At 44.8% G+C, this 22,149-nt stretch overlaps 1 protein-coding gene across 2 annotated transcripts in view; it reads left to right on the top strand.

The window, feature by feature from the left end:
- The window catches only part of LOC140727447 (1,4-alpha-glucan-branching enzyme-like), a 528,898-nt gene extending 508,535 nt beyond the window's left edge, over positions 1 to 20,363 (top strand). Inside the window, exons 16-18 of one of the 2 annotated variants that reach the window (XM_073044748.1) lie at positions 15,707 to 15,757; positions 16,743 to 16,787; positions 20,187 to 20,363. In XM_073044748.1, coding sequence (XP_072900849.1) covers positions 15,707 to 15,757; positions 16,743 to 16,787; positions 20,187 to 20,243 — 153 coding nt within the window. In that variant the 3' untranslated portion in view covers positions 20,244 to 20,363. The remainder of the gene's footprint in view (positions 1 to 15,706; positions 15,758 to 16,742; positions 16,788 to 20,186) is intronic. The other variant, XM_073044749.1, reaches the window with a different exon arrangement.
- Positions 20,364 to 22,149: the final 1,786 nt, after the last annotated feature.

The raw sequence follows: 22,149 nt of genomic DNA, 5'->3' as shown, positions 1-22,149 counted from the left end.
ACATCCACTGCCTTACCCTCGTCAACATTCCTCGTAACTACTTCAAAAAATTCAATAAGGTTTGTCAAACATGACCTTCCACGCACAAATCCATGCTGGCTACTCCTAATCAGATCCTGTCTATCCAGATAATTATAAATACTATCTCTAAGAATACTTTCCATTAATTTACCCACCACTGATGTCAAACTGACAGGTCTATAATTGCCAGGCTTACTTCTAGAACCCTTTTTAAACAATGGAACCACATGAGCAATACGCCAATCCTCCGGCACAATCCCCGTTTCTAATGACATCTGAAAGATCTCCGTCAGAGCTCCTGCTATCTCTACACAAACTTCCCTCAAGGTCCTGGGGAATATCCGGTCAGGACCCGGAGATTTATCCACTTTTAAATTTCTTAAAAGCGCCAGTACTTCCACCTCTTTAATTGTCATAGGTTCCATAACTTCCTTACTTGTTTCCCACACCTTACACCATTCAATATCCTTCTCCTTAGTGAATACCGAAGAGAAGAAATCGTTCAAAATCTCTCCCATCTCCCTCGGCTCCACACATAGCTGACCACCCTGATTCTCTAAGGGACCAATTTTATCCCTCACTCTCCTCTTGCTTTTAATATAACTGTAGCAGCCTTTCGGATTTACTTCCACCTTATTTGCCAAACCAAACTCGTAACTTCTTTTAGCTTTTCTAATCTCTTTCTTAAGTTTCCTTTTACATTCTTTATATTCCTCGAGCAATTCCTTTACTCCATGCTGCCTATATCTATTGTAGACATCCCTCTTTTTTCGAACCAAGTTTCTAATATCCCTTGAAAACCATGGCGCTTTCAAACCTTTAACCTTTCCTTTCAACCGAACAGGAACATAAAGATTCTGTACCCTCATAATTTCACCCTTAAATGACCTCCATTTCTCTATTACATCCTTCCCATAAAACAACTTGACCCAATCCACTCTCTCTAAATCCCTGCGCATCTCCTCAAAGTTAGCCTTTCTCCAATCAAAAATCTCAACTCTAGGTCCAGTCCTGTCCTTCTCCATAATTATATTGAAGCTAATGCTATTGTGATCACTGGACCCGAAGTGCTCCCCAACACATACATCTGTCAGCTGACCTATCGCATTCCCTAACAGGAGATCCAACACTGCCCCATCTCCAGTCGGTACTTCTATGTATTGTTGCAAAAAACTATCCTGCACACATTTCACAAACTCTAAACCATCCAGCCCTTTTACAGAATGAGCTTCCCAATCTATGTGTGGAAAATTAAAATCTCCCACAATCACCACCTTGTGTTTACTACAAATATCTGCTATCTCCTTACACATTTGCTCTTGTAGACGGGTCATATTCTACATGGAGGTCGGTCACCAGTAGTGTGCCTCAGGGATCTGTTCTAGGACCCCAACTCTTTGTGATTTTTATAAATGACCTGGATGAGAAAGCGGAGGGATGAGTTAGTAAATTTTCTGATGACACAAAGGTTGGAGGTGTTGTGGATAGTCTGGAGCATTGTCAGAGGTTACAGCGGGACATCGATAGGATGTAAAACTGGGCTGAAAAGTTGGAGATAAGTGTGAGATGGTTCATTTTGGTAGGTCAAATATGGCAGAATATAGTATTAATGTTAAGATTCTTGGGGTCCATAGGACACTCAAAGCTGCTATGCAAGTTGACAGAGTTATTAAGACAGCATATGCTGTGATGCCCTTCATCAACCATGGAATTGAGTTCAAGAGCTGGGAGGTAATGTTACATCTATATATGACCCTGGTCAGACCCTACTTCAGATACTGTGTTCAGTTCTGGTCACCTCACTACAGGGAGGATGTGGATACTACAGAGAGAGTGCACAGGAGATTTACAAGGATGTTGCCTGGATTGGAGAGCATGCCTTATGAAAATAGGATAAGTGAACTTGGCTTTTTCTCCTTGGAGTGATGAAGGATGAGAGGTGACCTGATAGAGGTGTATAAGATGATGAGAGGCATTGATTGTGTGGATGGCCAGAGGCTTTTTCCCAGGGCTAAAATGGCTAACACAAGAGGCATAGTTTTAAGTTGCTGGGAAGTAGGTACACAGGGAATGTCTGGGGTAAGCTTTTCACACAGAGAGTGGTGGAACGCACTGCCAGCGACAGCAGTAGAGTTTGATACATTAGGGTCTTTTAAGACACTACTAGATAGGTACATGGAGTTTAGAAAAATAGAGGGCTATGTGGTAGAAAAATTCTATGCAGTTTCTAGAGTAGGTGACATGGTCAGCACAGCATTGTGGGCCGAAGGAACTGTAATGTACTGGAGATGTCTGTGTTCTATGTCAGTCAGCTTTACCCCACCCACACCATTTCCAATTCCTTGAAAGAGGTGACTGTGTTGGTCTGAACTGAGGGAGCAGTTGACAGTCTGGTCAGAGATTACCCCATCTGACTGTGGGACCATAGAGGCTGAAGTGATACCAATCACAGGTCCTTTTCTGTTTGGTAATATCATCACCGTGAAATAACATTCACATGATAGACATTTCCTTAACACAGGTTAGATTTTTCAAAAGATGCCGCCTAGACACCACTGATTCCACATTGCGCAAGTTTACATGGCTTCTTTCATATGCAATGAGCCTACAGATTTGCAATCCACTCTCTTTATAGCTTTCCTAGCTCGTTAAGTCCTGAAAACACATACCACCAGCCTCAGAAACAGCTTCTTCCCCACTGTAATCAGACTCTTGAATAGTTCCCTTAACCGCACAGTCCACTTCATCATGATCTTGCATCTTATTATTTAGCTGCTGTGCACTCTCTCTGTAGCTGTTACACTCTATTCGGCATGTTCTACCTCAATGAACTGATGTGATGAAGTGATCTGTGTGGAGGGTATGTACCAGTTTTCACTGCGTAACGAGTTTTTCTCAGTATACGTGACAATACGTCAGGATGCTGTTCATCAACTATAGCTCAGCATTTAATACCATCATTCCCACAATCCTGATTGAGAAGTTGCAGAACCTGGGCCTCTGTACCTCCCTCTGCAATTGGATCCTCGACTTCCTAACCAGAAGACCACGGTCTGTGTGGATTGGTGATAACATATCCTCCTCGCTGACGATCAACACTGGCGCACCTCAGGGGTGTGTGCTTAGCCCACTGCTCTATTCTATATATACTTATGACTCTGTGGCTTGGCATTGCTGAAATACCATCTTTAAATTAGCTGACAATACAACCATTGTTGGTAGAATCTCAGGTGGTGACGAAAGGGCGTACAGGAGTGAGATATGCCAACTAGTGGAATGATACCGCAGCAACAACCTGGCACTCAACATCAGTAAGACAAAAGAGCAGATTGTGGACTTCAGGAAGTCTAAGACGAAGGAACATATACCAATGCTCATAGAGGGATCAGAAGTGGAGAGAGTGAGCAGCTTCAAGTTCCTGGGTGTCAAGATCTCTGAGGATCTAACCTGGTCCCAACATATCGATGTAGTCATAAAGAAGGCAAGGCAGCGGCAATACTTTATTAGGAGTTTGAAGAGATCAACAAATACATAGAACCATAGAACGCTACAGCACAGTACAGACCCTTCAGCCCTCCATGTTGTGCCAACCCATATAATCCTTTAAAAAAAAGACTAAACCCACACTACCCCATAACCCTCCATTTTTCTTTCACCCATGTGCCTGTCCAAGAGGCTCTTAAATACCCTGTATTTAAGTGTATCTTAAATACACTCAAAATCTTCTGTAGTTGTACTGTTGAGAGCATTCTGACAGGCTGCATCACTGTCTGGTACGGAGGGGCTACTGCACAGGACTGAAAGAAGCTGCAGAGGGTTGTAAACCTAGTCAGCTCCATCTCGGGCAGTAGCCTACAAAGTACCCAGGACATCTTCAGGGAGTGGTGTCTCAGAAAGGCAGAGTCCATTATTAAAGGCCTCCAGCACCCAGGGCATGCACTTTTCTCACTGTTACCATCAGGTAGGAGGTGCAGAAACAAATTTCATGTCACATGCTGGTGATAATAAACCTGATTCTGATTGTGAATAGTAAACATAATAATAAATGTTCCAATTTCCTCCCCAACCAGAAATTTCTGCAGTCCACAGTGATTTACTTTGACCCATAAAGTGAATCCCCTAGATCCATCGCTGATCTTTCTCCTCCCTTCCTGCACAGTGTGTTCTGGTGTTGGATCTGACTGCACTATTCTCCCATTGGCACTGGGAGTCTCCAGAACTCACCAGACATTCTCTGCCAGCACTCTCTCAAGCTGTGGAGTACTCTCCACCTGAAATTCGCTGTCCACAAGATACTCCTGCCCCACTGGGAGCAGTGGGGTCCGCTGCCACTCGGTATCCAAGGTCCAGATCTGGAAACCTGCAGCCAGTGCTGTCTGTGGGCCTCCGCAGCCCACCTCCCACCGTTCACAAACAACCTAACTTAGGGAGATCTAACAACACAAATTCTCCCAGAAGTTTGTAAAGCATGTTTCTAGCTAGTAACAATAATAATGCTTCAGTAGATCCATAATTAATTTATTTAGACATATTTATTCCATTAGTTGAATGAAGTGTGAGGGTGATTATTGAGAATGAAAAGGTCATACCAGTATATAGAGAGCAATACAATGTTTGTGACTTGGGCAGAGTTCCGAGGGACCAAAGCCTTGTGTTACTGCCTCTACTGCTACCACCTGCTGTGTGCTGACCCTGAAACAACAACCAGGGTACAGTACCGCTGGGGACGGGTCTGTCACTGTATAACACCAGGGTACAGTACCGGTGGGAATAGGTCTGTCACTATAGAACCATAGAACACTACAGCACAGAAAACAGGCCATTCGGCCCTTCTAGTCTGTGCCAAAACTTTATTCTGCTAGTCCCATTGACCTGCACCCTGTCCATAACCCTCCAGACCTCTCCCATCCATGTATCTATCCAATTTATTCTTAGAACTTAAGAGTGAGTCCGCATTTACCACGTCAAATGGCAGCTCGTTCCACATTCCCACCACTCTCTGAGTGAAGAAGTTCCCCCTAAACCTTTCTCCTTTCACCCTAAAGCCATGTCCTCTCGTATTTATCTCTCCTAATCTAAGTGGAAAGAGCCTACTCGCATTTACTCTGTCAATACCCCTCATGATTTTCTAAACCTTTATCAAATCCTCCCTCATTCTTCTACGCTCCAAGAAATAAAGTCCTAACCTGTTCAATCTTTCCCTGTAACTCAACTCCCGAAGACCTGGCAACATCCTAGTAAATCTTCTCTGCACTCTTTCAATCCTTCCTATAGTTAGGTGAGCAGAACTGCACACAATACTCCAAATTTGCCCTCACCAATGTCTTATACAACCTCACCATGACATCCCAACTTCTATACTCAATACTTTGATTTATGACTGCCAGGATGCCAAAAGCCTTCTTTACAACCCTGTCTACCTGTGACGCCACTTTCAGGGAATTATGTATCTGAACTCCCAGATCCCTTTGTTCCTCCGCACTCCTCAGTGCCCTACTATTCATTGTGTATGGCCTACCTTGATTTGTCCTTCCAAAATGCAACACCTCACACTTGTCTGCATTAAATTCCATCTGCCATTTTCTGGCCCATTTTCCCAGTTGGTCCAGATCCCTCTGCAAGCTTTGAAAGCCTTCCTCGCTGTCCTCAACACCTACAATCTTAGTGCCATCAGCAAACTTGCTGATCCAATTTACCACATTATCATCTAGGTTATTGATATAGACAACAATGGTCCCAGCACAGATCCTTGAGGCACACCACTAGTCACAGGCCTCCAGTTTGAGAAGCAATCATCCACTACCACTCTCTGTCTTCTCCCACACAGCCAATTTCGAATCCAGTTTACAACCTCTCCATGGATACCTAGCGTCTGAACCTTCTGAACTAACCTCCCATGTGGGACCTTGTCAAATGCCGTACTAAAGTCCATGTAGACAACATCCACAGCCTTTTCTTCATCTACTTTCTTGGTAACCTCCTTGAAAAGCTCTACAAGATTCGTTAAACACGATCTACCACGCACAAAGCCATGCTGACTATCCTTAATCAGCCCTTGGCTGGCCAAATACTTGTATATCCGATCTCTCAGAACACCTTCCAATAATTTATCTACTACTGATGTCAGGCTCACCAGCCTGTAATTACCTGGTTTACTTTTGGAGCCTCTTTTAAACAACGGAACATGAGTTACCCTCCAATCCCCCGGCACCGCACCCATGGCTAAAGACATTTTAAATATTTCTGCCAGGGTCCCTGCAATTTCTACACTACACTAGTCTCTCTCAAGGTCTGAGGAAATATCATGTCAGGCCCGGAGAATTTATCTACCGTTATTTGGTGTAAGGCAGCAAGCACCTTCTCCTCTTTAATCTCTATATATTCCATGACACAACTGCTTGTTTCCCTTTCTTCCATATACGTTATGCCAGTTTCCTGAGTAAATACTGATGCAAAAAAACTGTTTAAGATCTCCCCCATCTTGTGAGGCTCCACACATAGACGACCACTCTGATCTTCTAGGGGACCAATTTTGTCGCTTACTATCCTTCTACTCTTAATATACTTGTAGAAACCCTTCGGGTTTACCTTCACAGTATCTGCCAAAGCAACCTCATGTCTTCTTTTTGCCTTCCTGATTTCCTTCTTTAGTATTTTCTTACATTTTCTTTCCTCTTCGAGTACCTCATCTGTTCCTTGTTGCCTATACCTGCTATACACCTCTCTCTTTTTCTTAACCAGATCACCATTATCCCTTGAAAACCAAGGTTCCCTATGCCTGTTAACTTTGCCTCTGGATCATTCGGGAGACTGAGCAGTTTATAGATAATAGCTTCTGGGAGGTAGTTACACCTAAGGAAGAGGGCACAGGTAATTGGGTTACCGTCAGGCGAGGGAAGGGGAAAGGGCAGGTAGTGCAGGGTTCCCCTGTGGCCATTCCCCTCCAAAACAGGTATACCGATTTGGATACTGTTGGGGGGGGGATGGCTTACCTGGAACAAACTGTGGCAGCCGGATCTCTGGCACTGAGTCTGGTTCTGCAGTGCAGAAGGGAGGGAGAAAGATGAGGACAGTGGTAGTGATAGGGGACTCCATAGTCAGGAGTACAGACAGGAGATTCTGTGATCGTGACAGAGACTCCCGGATGGTTTGTTACCTCCTAGGTGCCAGGGTCAGGGATGTCTCTAATCGCGTGCACAGCATTCTGAGGTGGGAGGGTGATCAGCCAGATGTCGTGGTACACATCGGTACCAATGACATAGGTAGGAAGAGTCAGGAGGTCCTGAAGAGTGAGTACAGAGAGCTTGGTAGGAAGTTGAAAAACAGGACCTCAAGGGTAGTAATCTCCGGATTGCTGCCTGTGCCACGTGCCAGTGAGGGTAAGAGTAGGATGCTCTGGCAGATGAACACATGGCTGAGAAACTGGTGTAGGGGGCAGGGTTTTCAGATTTCTAGATCATTGGGACCTCTTCTGGGGCAGGTGGGACCTGTATAAGAGAGACAGGTTACACCTGAACTACAAGGGGACCAATATACTTGCAGGGAGGTTTGCTAGTGTTATTGGGGAGAGTTTAAACTAGATTTGCAGGGGGATGGGAACCAGAGTGCCAGAGTAGATAGTGGAACAGGGGTAAAAATAAATGATGTTAGTAGTTCATGCAAAGTCACAAATAGTAAGGTTGTGTGTGGTGGAAATAATCTTCTGAGGTGTGTATATTTCAATGCGAGGAGTATTGTGGGAAAGGCAGACGAGCTGAGGGCCTGGATTGATGCATGGAATTATGACATCATAGCCATTACTGAAACTTGGCTACAGGAGGGGCAGGACTGGCAGCTCAATGTTCCAGGATTCCGATGTTTCAGACGTGATAGAGGCAGAGGGATGAAGGGTGGGGGGTGGCTTTGCTAGTCAGGGAAAATATTACAGCAGTGCTTCGGCAGGACAGATTAGAGGGTTTGTCTACTGAGGCCATATGGGTGGAGCTGAGAAACAGGAAAGGTATGACCACATTAATAGGGTTGTATCATAGACCACCCAATAATCAGCGAGAATTGGAGGAGCAAATCTGCAGAGAGATAACAGACAACTGCAGGAGACAGAAAGTTGTGATTGTAGGGGATTTTAATTTTCCACACATTGATTGGGACTCCCATACTGTTAAAGGTCTAGATGGGTTAGAGTTTGTAAAATGTGTTCAGGAAAGTTTTCTAAATCAGTATATAGATGTACCAACTAGGGAGGATGCAATATTAGATCTCCTATTAGGAAATGAGTTAAGGCCGGTGATGGAAGTGTGTTTAGGGGAACACTTTGGTTCCAGTGATCATAACACCATTAGTTTCAACTTGATCATGGATAAAGATAGATCTGGTCCTTGGGTTGAAGTTCTAAACTGGAAAAAGGCCAAATTTGAAGAAATGAGAAAGGATCTAAAAAGCGTAGATTGGGACAGGTTATTCTCTGGCAAGGATGTGATTGGTAAGTGGGAGGCCTTCAAAGGAGAAATTTTGAGAGTGCAGAGTTTGTATGTTCCTGTCAGGGTTAAAGGCAAAATATATAAGAATAAGGAACCTTGGTTCTCGAAGGATATTGGAACTCTGATAAAGATGTATAACATGTATAGGCAACAGGGAGGGAATAAAATGCTTGAGGAGTATAAAAAGAGTAAGAAAAGACTTAAGAAAGAAATCAGGAGGGCTGAAAGAAGACATGAGGTTGCTTTGGCAGTCAGGGTGAAGGATAATCCTAAGAGCTTCTACAGGTATGTTAAGAGCAAGAGGATAGTAAGGGATAAAATTGGCCCTCTTGAAGATCAGAGTGGTTGGCTATGTATGGAACCAAAAGAAATGGGGGAGATATTAAATGAGATTTTTGCATCTGTATTTACTAAGGAAACTGGAATGGAGTCTATGGAAACAAGTAGGGAGGTCATGGAACCTATACAGATTAAAGAGGAGGAGGTGCTTGCTGTCTTGAGGCAAATCAGAGTAGATAAATCCCCGGGACCTGACAGGGTATTCCCTCGGACCTTGAAGGAGACTAGTGTTGAAATTGCAGGGGCCCTGGCAGAAATATTTAATGTCGATATCCACAGGTCAGGTGCCGGAGGATTGGAGGATAGCTCATGTAGTTCTGTTGTTTAAAAAAGGCTCAAAAGGTAAGCCGGGAAATTATAGGCCAGTAAGTTTGACATCGGTAGTAGGTAAATTATTGGAAGGAGTACTAAGAGATAGGATCTACAAGTATTTGGATAGACAGGGACTTATTAGAAAAAGTCAGCATGGCTTTGTGTGTGGTAGGTCATGTTTAACCAATCTATTAGAGTTTTTCGAGGAAGTTACCAGGAAAGTTAATAAAGGGAAGGCAGTGGATGTTGTATATATGGACTTCAGTAAGGCCTTTGACAAGGTCCTGCATGGAAGGTTAGTTAAGAAGATTCAGTCACTAGTTATACATGGAGCGGTAGTAAATTGGATTAGACATTGGCTCAATGGAAGAAGCCAGAGAGTGGTAGTGGAGGATTGCTACTCTGAGTGGAGGCCTGTGACTAGTGGTGTGCCACAGGGATCAGTGCTGGGTCCATTTTTATTTGTCATCTATATCAATGATCTGGATGATAATGTTAGAACCATAGAACACTACAGCACAGTACAGGCCCTTCAGCCCTCCATGTTGTGCTGACCCATATAAACCTTTAAAAAAAAAGTACTAATCCCACACTACCCCATAACTCTCCATTTTTCTTTCATCCATGTGCCTGTCCAAGAGGCTCTTAAATACCCCTAATGTTTTAGCCTCTACCACCATCCCTGACAAGTCATTCCAGGCACTCACAACCCTCTGTGTAAAAAACTTACCCCTGATGTCTCCCCTAAACTTCCCTCCCTTAATTTTCTACCTATGCCCTCTGGTGTTTGCTATTGGTGCTCTGGGAAACAGGTACTGACTATCCACCCTATCTATGTCTCTCATAATCTTGTAGAGGCAAATTGGATCAGCAAATTTGCTGATGATACAAAGATTGGAGGTGTAGTGGACAGTGAGGAAGGTTTTCAAAGCTTGCGGAGGGATTTGGACCAGTTGGAGGAATGGGCTGAAAAATAGCAGATGGAGTTTAATGCGGACAAGTGTGAGGTATTGCACTTCAGAAAGTCAAGCCAAGGTAAAACATACAAGGTAAATGGTAGGACACTGAGGAGTGCAGTAGAACAGAGGGATCTGGCAGTACAGATACATAATTCCCTAAAAGTGGCGTCACAAGTAGATAGGGTTGTAAAGAGAGCTTTTGGTACATTGGCCTTTATAAATCAAAGTATTGTGTATAAGAGTTGGAATGTAATGGTGAGGTTGTATAAGACATTGGTGAGACCGAATTTGGAGTATTGTGTGCAGTTTTGGTCAACTAATTACAGGAAGGATATTAATAAGGTTGAAAGAGTGCAGAGAAAGTTTACAAGGATGTTGCCGAGACTTGAGAAACTGAGTTACAGAGAAAGGTTGAATAGGTTAGGACTTTATTCCCTGGAGCGTAGGAGAATAAGGGGTGATTTGATAGAGGTGTATAAAATTATGATGGGTATAGATAGAGTGAATGCAAGCAGGCTTTTTCTACTGAGGCTAGGGGAGAAAAAAAACCAGAGCTCTTGGGTTAAGGGTGAAGGGGGAAAAGTTTAAAGGGAACATTGGGGGGGCTTCTTCACGCAGAGAGTGGTGGGAGTGTGGAATGAACTGCCAGATGAAGTGGTGAATGCAGGCTCACTTTTGACATTTAAGAAAAACTTGGACAGGTATATGGATGAGAGGGGTTTGGAGGGATATGGCCCAGGTGCAGGTCAGTGGGACTAGGCAGAAAAATGGTTTGGCACAGCCAAGAAGGGCCAAAAGGCCTGTTTCTGTGCTGTAATGTTCTATGGTTCTATAGTTAATCATGGCAGGAACATGCAAACTCTGCACTCTCAAAATTTCACCTTTGAAGTCTTTCCACTTTCTGAACACATCCTTGCCAGAAAACAACTTATCCCAGTCCACTCTTCCTAGATCCTTTCTCATTTCCACAAAATTGGCCCTTCTCCAATTTAGAACCTCAGCTCGAGGACCAGACCTATCCTTATCCATAATTAACTTGAAACTAATGACATTATGGTCACTGCATCCAAAATGTTCATCTACACGTACTTCTGTCACCTGACCTGTCTGGTTCCCTAATAGGAGATCAAGCATTGCATCCTCTCTTGTAGGTACCTCTATATATTGATTTAGAAAACTTCCCTGAACACATTAGACGAACTCCAAGCCATCTAACCCTTTCACAGTGTATGAGTCCCAGTCAATATGTGGAAAATTAAAATCCCCTACAATCACAACTTTCTGTCTCCTGCAGTTGTCTGCTATCTCTCTACAGAATGGTCCTCCAATTCTCTCTGACTATTGGGTGGTCTAATACAACCCTATTAGTGTGGTCACACCTTTCCCGTTCCTCAGCTCCACCCATATGGCCTCTGTAACACCGGGGTACAGTACCGGTGGGGTCGGGTCTGTCACTGTGTAACACCGGGGTACGGTACCAGTGGGGTCGGGTCTGTCACTGTATAACACCGGGGTATGGTACCGGTGGGGTTGGGTCTGTCACTGTATAACACCGGAGATAACCCCGGGGTACAGTACCGGTGGGGTCGGGTCTGTCACTGTGTAACACCGGGGTACGGTACCGGTGGGGACGGGTCTGTCACCGTATAACGCCGGGGTATGGTACCGGTGGGGACGGGTCTGTCACTGTGTAACACCGGGCTATGGTACCGGTGGGGTCGGGTCTGTCACTGTGTAACACCGGGGTACAGTACCGGTGGGGACGGGTCTGTCACCGTATAACGCCGGGGTATGGTACCGGTGGGGACGGGTCTGTCACTGTGTAACACCGGGGTACAGTACCGGTGGGGTCGGGTCTGTCACTGTGTAACACCGGGGTACAGTACCGGTGGGGTCGGGTCTGTCACTGTGTAACACCGGGGTACAGTACCGGTCGGTATAGGATTTACACTGTATGGCACTGGGGTACAGGGTTTATCGTCCAGCATTCTGATCCTGATGCACCAGATCAAACTCTGATACGTCATGCTGTAAATAAAATAGTGAAACCATGATGGATCCTGTAAGAATACAGGAACTCTGCAAGTTGACTTACTGCCTGGGTAGTAGGAGATGTGGTCGGGTTCCCCACCCGTGTTTGAATTCATGCATTGCAGGGATCTCTTCTGGGGAAGGTATGTCCTGTTCAAATGGGACAGGTTACACTTAAACCCAAGGGGACCCAATATCCTTGCAGGCAGTTTAACTAGAGTCGTTCAGGTGGGTTTAAACTAATTTGGCAGAGGGATGGGAACTGGAGTGATAGTGCTAAAGATAAGGTTTACAAATTGAGGCACTATGTAGTGTGACTCCTAGCAAGAGAGGCTGTTGATAGGGTATTGCAGTCAACAGGGTGAGTTGCAACATAAAAGGCAGACAAAATCGAAAAGGGTGATCGCAGGACTGAAGGTGTTGTATTTGATTGTGCGCAGTATGTAGAGTAAGGTAGATAAACTTGTAGCACAGTTACAGATCGGCATGTATGACATTGTCGGCATCATTGAATCATGGCTGAAGGAAGATTACAGCTGGGAGCTTAATGTCCAAGGATCCACATTGTATCAAAAGGACAGGCAGAAAAGCAGAAGGGATGGTGTTGCTCTGTTGGTAAAAAATGAAATCAGATCATTAGAAAGAGGTGACATAAGGTGTTGAATCATTGTGGACAGAGCTAAGGAACTGCAAGGGTAAAAAGACCCTGATGGGAGTTATATACAGTAGTAAGGATGTGGTCTACAAATTACAACAGGAGATAGAAGATGCATGCCAAAAGGACAATATTACAATAGTTATGGGAGATTCAATATGCAGGTAAATTGGGGAAACCAGATTGGCACTGGATTCCAAGAAGGAGGATTCTAGAGTGCATACGAGATGGCTTTTTAGGGCAGCTCGTGGTTGCAGTAGGAGATCAGCTATTCTGGATTGGGTGCTATGCAATGAACCAGAATTGATCAGAGAGCTTAACGTAAAAGAACACTTAGGGGAAAGTGATCATAATATGATTGAATTCACCCTGAAATCTGAGAAGAAGCTAAAGTCAGATGCATCAGTATTACAGTGGAGTGAAGGGAATTCCAGAGGCATGAGATAGGAGTTGGCCAGAATTGATTGGAAAAGAACACTGGCAGGGATGACAGCAAAGCAGCAATGGCTGTAATTTCTGGAAGCAATTCAGAAAGCACAGAATATGGACATACCAAAGAGGAAGAAGTGTTCTAAAGACAAGATGACACAACTATGCCTAACAAAAGACGTCAAAGCCAATATAAAAGCCAAAGAGAGGGCATATAATAGAGTAAAGATTAGTGGGAAGTTAGAGGATTGAGAAGCTTTAAAAAAAAACAACAGAAGAGTCATTAAGAAGGTAAAGATGAAATACAAAAGTGAGCTAGCCAATTATATTAAAGAGGATACCAAGAGTTTCTACAGATATATAAAGTGTAAAAGAGTGCAAGAGTGGATATTGGACCACTGGAAAACGGTGCTGGAGAGGTAGTAATGGGGACAAGGAAATGGCAGATGAACTGAATAAGTATTTTGCATCATCTTCACTGTGGAAGACACCACCAGTATGGTGGAAGTTCCAGGTGTCAGGGGTCATGAAGTGTATGAAGTTACCATTATCAGGGAGAAGGTTCTTGGGAAACCGAAAGATCTGAAGGTAGATAAGTCAACTGGACTAGATGGTGTACACCCAAGGGTTTTTGAAAGATTGTGGAGGTTTTAGTAATGATCTTTCAAGAATTAGTAGATTCTGGAATGGTTCCCTAAGACTGGAAAATTGCAATTGTCACCTCACTCTTCAAGAACGGAGAGGGGCAAAAGAAAGGAAACTATAAGCCAGTTAGTGGCCTCGACCACTGATCTCAGTGATTGGGAAGTGTGAGAGTAAATTGTTAAGAATGAGGTCTTAGACTACTTGGAGGCACATGATGAAATAGGCTGTAGTCAGTATGGTTTCTTCAACGTAAAATATTGTCTAACAAATCTGCTGGAATTCTTTGAACAAGCAGGATAAACAAAGGAGAATCAGTTGATATTGTGTACTTGGATTTTCAGAAGGCCTTTGACAAAGTGCCACACATGAGGCTGCTTAACAAGCTGTAAGCCCATGGTGTTACAGGGAAGATTACAGTATGGATAAAGCAGTGGCTGGTTGGCAGGAGACAAATAGTGGGAATAAAAGGAAACTTTTCTGACTGGCTGCTGGTGATGAGTGGTGTTTCACAGGGGTTTGTGTTGGGACAGACTCATTTTACATTGTAAATCACTGGTTTGGATGATGGAATCGGTAGCCTTGTTCCAAAGTTTGCAGACGATATGAAGAAAAGTGGAGGGGCAGGTAGTTTTGAGGAAGCAGAGCAGCTACTAAAGTACTTAAATTAAGATAGGCGAAGAGTGGCAGATAGAATACAGTGTCAGGAAGTGTACTGTTTGGCCATGCACTTTGGTGGAAGAAATGAAAGGGTTGACTATTTTCTGAATGGAGAGAAAATACAAAAATCTGAGGTGCAGAAGGACTTGGGAGTCCTTGTGCAAGATTCTCTAAAACTTAATTTGAAGGTTGAGTATGTGGTGAGAAAGGCAAATGCAGTGTTACCATTTACTTCAGGAAGATTAGAATATAAAAGCAAGGATGTAATGTTGAGACTATATAAAACACTGCTGAGGCCTCACTTGAAATATTGTGAGCAGTTTTGGGCCCCTTATCTTAGAAAGGATGTGCTGGATTCAAAGGAGGTTAACACAAATGATTCCAGGATTGAATGGCATGTCATATGAAGAGTGTTGGATGGCTCTGGGCCTGTATTCACTAGAATTCAGAAGAATGAGGGGTGACCTAATTAAAACCTGTCAAATGGTGGAAGGCCTTGATAAAGTGGATGTGGAGAGGATGTTTCCTTTGATGGGAGAGTCTAAGACTAGAGGACACAGCCTCAGAGTAGAGGGATAATCTTTTAGAATGGAGATGATTAGGAATTTCTTTAGCTGGAAAGTGGTGAATCTGTGGAATTCTTTGCCACAGGCAGCTGTGGAAGCCAAGTCATGATGTAAGGCAGAAGTTGAAGATTCTTAATTGCTCAGGGCAGGAAGGAATACGGGGGTGGGTGAGGGAGGCAGAAGATTGGAGCTGAAAGGAAAATGGTTCAGGCATGACAAAATGGCAGTGCAGACTCGATAGGCCAAATAGTCTCCCATATCTTAGGGCCTTAGTGTCACCACCTCTGTCCATCAGATTCCGGGGTAGGGCAGCGTAGAGAGTGGTGCTGAGGCCCCAGTAAGATCATTGTCACCTGATGGAAGTTTGGAGCCGGTTGAAGAGCCAAGTGTCCGGTGCCTGATCCATGTGATGTGTGTATCAGTCAGGTTTGTTCGGGGGACTGTGCACAGGGTGTTCAATCAGCTCCTGGTGGCAACACTCTCCAGCTTCTGTTCTTTCTGACCTCTTTCCGCTTTATTCCTCATCATTTCCCCAGCTCCTTCATCACTCCTCCCTTCCCCCTGTTTGTGTCCTTTCCTCCCCCTTTATTTTCCTGCTTTTCTCTTCTCACTCAGTTGTATCACCTTGAACCTGACCACATCCAGAGGAGGAAACACGCTGAGCAGGTAAGCGCCCTTTGCCCCTTATTGGTGGTGAGTGAGGTGCAGTAATGAGGGCGGTGTGTGAGGGCTGTAGAGAGTGAGGGGCAGTAAGGAGTGAGGGTAGTAGGAAGTGAGGCACCGTAAGGAGTGAGGGTAAGAGGGAGCGAGGGGTGATAGGGAGCGAGGTCTGTAGAGAGTGAGGAGCAGTAGGGAATGAGGTATGTAGAGAGTGAGGGGCAGTAGGGTGTGAGGGTAGTAGGAAGTGAGGCACCGTAAGGAGTGAGGGTAAGAGGGAGCGAGGGGTGATAGGGAGCGAGGTCTGTAGAGAGTGAGGAGCAGTAGGGAATGAGGTATGTAGAGAGTGAGGGGCAGTAGGGTGTGAGGGATGGTGTAGTGAAGGTGGTGTGGTAGTGAGGGGCGGTGTGGGAGTGAGAGCGGGGTGGAATCTTCTAAAGGATCGACATCAGGGGCTGCTGCCTGCTCTTGCATTGACCAGGGTTTCAAGGAACAGAGGAGTAATCTGGACAGATAATCAAGGAACTGGTCAGAGTTAGGTTCTTTGTAAACATTAGATTCACGTTCAGTGACAGGTGAAGAGGAGAAAGGCGTTTGTAGTCGGACGTGATCAAATCTGTGGGTTAATGCAAGAGGCTTCCCCTGCCCCCCCCCCCCCGGCTCGAATGGAAAGCATAGGAGCCAGGAATGGCCTTGCTGATGATGGGCAGACCTGTGTGTGGTTTCTTCATCACCCGCCATGTTCCCCTGCCCCCAGCACTCCTGAACCGGCAGCGATACTTGATGTTATCGATTAGGTACCAGTAAATATTATTTAAAGTTCACCCGCCCCTCCCCTTTCTCATGGAGCTTTCCTGCTTAATCTGCCCACCCTATGATGCCCACTGCTTTCTACTAACCCTCTTCTCCGCCCTGACGTTAATTAACCAGTGACAGCCCCGCCACGCCTGTCTTTCTCTTTGCATCACATTTTCCGCTGCTTTTCCTCCCCCAGCTCGTCAAATCGGGAACTCTACACAAGTGTAAACTCTGTCTAAAGGTGAGTCGGTGAGTGTGTGGCAGCTTCAGTAGTGCTCTGGGGATGAACGAGCCGTGACCTTCCACACTCACTGGTCTGCACGCTCCCGCTCTTTACCAGTGTCTGTGGCCGCACAACAGACTCTCAAGTGCATGGCACTGGCTTCGTTCAGGTGTGCATGGCTGTCTGTGGAATGCCGTTGTGTGACAGAGACGCTGAGCTGTGCCGTAATAGGCGAGAAGGGTGTGCAGGCTGTGTAATGGTACTGGTTTAGTCCCTGATCAGATGGTAATACCTCCGAGAGGATCACCGGGCTCTCCCTCACCCCTTTTGTGACATTTACCGGGAGCTTTGCGGACAAAGGACCGGAAGGATGCCTGCCACCCATCCCACAATCTGTTTGAGCCACGACCATCAGGAAGGAGGTACAAGAGCATGAAGACGAGGACTGTCAGACTGGGGAACAGCTTCCTCCCTCAGGCTGTGGGACCGAGTTCTAGTCACTAGGACAGCGAGCTGTTTACCGGTTACCGTTTACCTGTGCTGTGCAATTCACATGCATTTTGAGTAATATTTTATTAACCTGTTTACAGTAATATTTTGTTTAGGTGCTCTGTGATATATGTTTCGTGGCTGCACTGTGGTCTGGAGGAATGTTCTTTTTGTTTGGTTATATATGTGTACAGTCAGATGACAACAAACTTGAACTTGAGAGGCATGGAAGCTGGAGTTCTGAGCGTCCAGGTGTTCAGCATGGAGCAGTTTTGATCTTTCCAAGATGGTTTCTGTCAGTAGGAGAAGTGTCAGTCTGTGGGAATCATTAACAAGACGAGATTGGAAGTGAAGTGCCTGAGAGGGTGGTGTGAGTTGAGATATGGAGACGAGGAGAACAGGAGGGCTACCTAATAAGTTGATAAACTACCCTGCTGGGGACTTTGTGTTTGGAACTGGGATCCCATCCACTCGGTGCTTTGCAGTGTCCCCAGGAACAATACACCTCTTCCAGGGATGAAAGATAGATTCACCTCAGCGGTGGAAGTTGTGTGTCCTCCTTACCCTGGTTACGCCAACTGTCCTGATGGAGAGTCTCATTATCGAAGTACACGTATGTCACTATATACAACCCCTACGATTCACTTTCTGTGGGCGTGCACAGTAAGTACGGAGAAATACAATAGAAACAATGAAGGACCACACACATCAAGACAGGCAAATACAAACAGTGAAAAATAATAAACTATACTAATAACTAAATAAGCTATAAATATTGAGAACATGAGATAAACAGCCCTTGAAAGTTCTTACATAGGTTGTGAGAACAGTTCAGTGTTGGGATGAGTGATGGTAATGGTCTCGACACAAAGTATCACATCTTTATTGATGCAGTCTGACCTGCTGAGTTACTCTGGCGTTCTCTGTGTATTGTTTATTGATGCAGTCTGACCTGCTGAGTTTGTCCAGCGTTCTCTGTGTATTGTTTATTGATGCAGTCTGACCTGCTGAGTTTGTCCAGCGTTCTCTGTGTATTGTTTATTGATGCAGACTGACCTGCTGAGTTTGTCCAGCGTTCTCTGTTGTATTGTTTATTGATGCAGTCTGACCTGCTGAGTTACTCTGGCATTCTCTGTGTATTGTTTATTGATGCACTCTGACCTGCTGAGTTTGTCCAGCGTTCTCTGTGTATTGTTTATTGATGCAGTCTGACCTGCTGAGTTTGTCCAGCATTCTCTGTGTATTGTTTATTGATGCAGTCTGACCTGCTGAGTTTGTCCAGCGTTCTCTGTGTATTGTTTATTGATGCAGACTGACCTGCTGAGTTTGTCCAGCGTTCTCTGTTGTATTGTTTATTGATGCAGTCTGACCTGCTGAGTTTGTCCAGCGTTCTCTGTGTATTGTTTATTGATGCAGTCTGACCTGCTGAGTTTGTCCAGCGTTCTCTGTGTATTGTTTATTGATGCAGTCTGACCTGCTGAGTTTGTCCAGCGTTCTCTGTGTATTGTTTATTGATGCAGTCTGACCTGCTGAGTTTGTCCAGCGTTCTCTGTGTATTGTTTATTGATGCAGTCTGACCTGCTGAGTTTGTCCAGCGTTCTCTGTTGTATTGTTTATTGATGCAGTCTGACCTGCTGAGTTACTCTGGCGTTCTCTGTGTATTGTTTATTGATGCAGTCTGACCTGCTGAGTTTGTCCAGCGTTCTCTGTGTATTGTTTATTGATGCAGTCTGACCTGCTGAGTTACTCTGGCATTCTCTGTGTATTGTTTATTGATGCAGTCTGACCTGCTGAGTTACTCTGGCGTTCTCTGTGTTACTCTGGATTTGCATCACCTGCAGAACCTCTCGTGTTTAACTGCTGTCAGGTTGTTCTTTGAGACAAAAGCTGGCAGTTCTGGGCTCGGGGCTTGTACAGCCCCAGGTAACAGCAAATCGGCCCCACATTCCTGTGACAGTAAATCTCTGGTTATCACAAGCTCTCTGCTAGGGAACTGAGACAGCATGGCAAGAAGAGAGCAGAGAATCACACCATGGGGAAAGGAGAGGGTATATCCCGGCAGCAGATTCCTCACTTCCACAGTACCCTGGTCCCCACCATTGCATTCAGATGTCTGTGTGTGCATTAAACCCGTACATCGCATAGTCCGTGTGTGACATCAAACCTGCAATTGCATTGTCTGTGTGTGAGAATAAATCCCCAGCTTGCATTGCCTGTGTGTGACGTTAAACCCCAGATGCATTCTCTCTGTCTGACAATAAATCCCCAGATTGTGTTGTCTGTGTGACATTAAACCCCAGATCACATTGTCTGGGTCATTAAACCCCAGATCATATTGTCTGTGACATTAAACCCCAAATCATATTGTCTGAGTGACATTAAACCCCAGATCACATTGTGTGTGACATTAAACCCCAAATCATATTGTCTGTGACATTAAACCACAGATCACATTGTGTGTGACGTTAAACCCCAGATCACATTGTCTGTGTAACATTAAACCCCAGATCATATTGTCTGTGTGACATTAAACCCCAGATCACATTGTGTGTGACGTTAAACCCCAGATCACATTGTCTGTGTAACATTAAACCCCAGATCACATTCACTGTGACATTAAACCCCAGATCACATTGTCTGTAACATTAAACCCCAGATCACATTCTCTGTGACATTAAACCCCAGATCACATTCTCTGTAACATTAAACCCCAGATCACATTATCTGTGTAAGATTGCTGTTCCAGCTTGTGTTCTTCCGCCCGTTAGCCCAAGTGCATTGAACAGTTCCTGTGTGCACATTGTATGGTCCCTGTGTATGCGTTGAACAATCCCTGTGTGCGTATTGAACTGTCCCTGTGCGCGCCGTACGGTCCCTGTCTGTACTCATTACCCTGTATGCCAGACTGACTCTGATTCTGTTTTGCAGGTTTATATTCCCAGCCGGACGGCCATCATCCTTGCTCGGGTGGACTCCCCCCAGTAATCAGGAGCACAGGGAGAATGGAGCAAAATCCGGACACGTTACCCTTCCTGCCACGAGTTCACACACACATTAACCCTTGCCTGTTCGAGATTTGTCATTAAATATCTGTGGTAAACTGAACATGTTCCAATGAGGGTCTGCGTGCACCTTGTTCCGGAGGCTGAGGGACAGATTCTAGAGCAAATCACCCCCTGAGAGGGAACCCTCACCACCTCATCGCAGAAGGGCAATTCTGAAGGAGTGTATCAGCTATTTCCGCCCTGGGGAAAATGCCTCTGGCTATCCACTCGATGTTGACCTCTCATCATTTTGATCACATCGGTCAAGTCTCCTCTCATTCTCCTTTGCTCCAAAAAGAAAAGCCCCAGCTCACTAAACCTATGTTCATAAGACATGTTCTCTAATCCAGGCAGCATCCTGGTAAATCTCTTCTGCACTCTCTCTAAAGCTTCCACACCCTTCCTATAATGTTGGCGGAGGAATGGGAACCAGAGAGGGTGGGGTAGTTGGTGTACAGATAGGTGCAGCCTGTAAAGAGTAGGCTGGAGTTCGAAATCAAAAGGACTCCAGCACTTTGCAAAGAGTGTTTGAAAGGTCTCCTTGTCATCAGCGGGCCAGATTACTGAGAAATCACCTCATTATTCCCCAATCCTAAAACATACCAGTTATTCGGCCATTATAAATTGTCTTGGGATTAGGCTAGGGTTAAAAGACAGGGAGATGTAGTGGGTTGTGGGTGGCACAACTCACTGGGCTGTAAGGACCTGTTCCATGCACTATCCCTAAATAAATAAATAGATTAGATTGGGCTCAAGCAATCTTGGGCCGTTCTCAGGAGCAAAGGAGAATGAGAGGTGACTTGATAGAAGTGTGCAAGGTGATAAGAGGCATAGATTGAGTGGACAATCAAACTTCTTTTTTCCAGAGCACCACCAGAGATGGTCAGAATAAGGACCCTGGACTTCCCGCTGTTTTCTGGAGATGAGTGAACCATGCCTCATCAACCGCACTGCACTGATGCCCGAGGGTGGCGCTCCTCGGGAGCAGCAAAGCCAGCTGCTGTCCTTTGCCACCGTCCTCCCCACATTTACCAGCTGGATAAAGCTTCATACACATCTCCTCCATTAAAATTCGGACCCAGCAACTCACAACAACACTGTTCTTTCACAAATACTCAGCCCACATGGTGCCAGCATCTACTTGGGTAGAGGAATGTCAGGGAGAAAACCTATCCTCAAACTCACTGGCTGTAAATCTTACTCAATGTTTCAGTCACAAACAGGAAATCATTTATAAAGTATCTCTGTTAAAAATTCTGCTTAAAAATACTTTAAAGGGATTAATGCTCAAAATAGAGTTTGCTAAAAGTGTTGACACGGGTAGTGGGATGAAGAACACATTTGGCACATTTGCCTTCATTAGTTGGGGCGCTGAGTACAGTTCAGATTCAATTTAAGATTATTGTCATTCAACCATATACATGTGTACTGCCAATGAAATGATGTTCCTCCAGACCAAACTGCACAACACAGTACATATAACTCACACACGTAACACAATCAAACACCGCCAATGAAATGATGTTCCTCCAGACCAAACTGCACAACACAGTACATATAACTCACACACGTAACACAATCAAACACCACCAATGAAACAATGTTCTTCCAGACCAAACTGCACAACACAGTACATATAACTCACACACATAACACATACAAGTAATATTACCACAAATTCATTAAGAAATAAGGTATATTTTTGACACAAGTTAAAAAGTAAACAGTATAACGCTACTGGTGGCACTTCATATGTGATGACCTAGGTAATGGCAGGGGGTTCAGTTGTCTCACGGCCTGGGGGAAGAAGCTGTTTTCACCCTAACAGTTCTTGTCCTAATGCCATG

Source organism: Hemitrygon akajei, chromosome 5 (assembly GCF_048418815.1).
Source record: "Hemitrygon akajei chromosome 5, sHemAka1.3, whole genome shotgun sequence".
Classification (NCBI taxonomy): Eukaryota; Metazoa; Chordata; class Chondrichthyes; order Myliobatiformes; family Dasyatidae; genus Hemitrygon; species Hemitrygon akajei.
The sequence above is the reverse complement of the archived record's forward strand: the minus strand, read 5'-3'. Positions and strand labels throughout refer to the sequence as shown.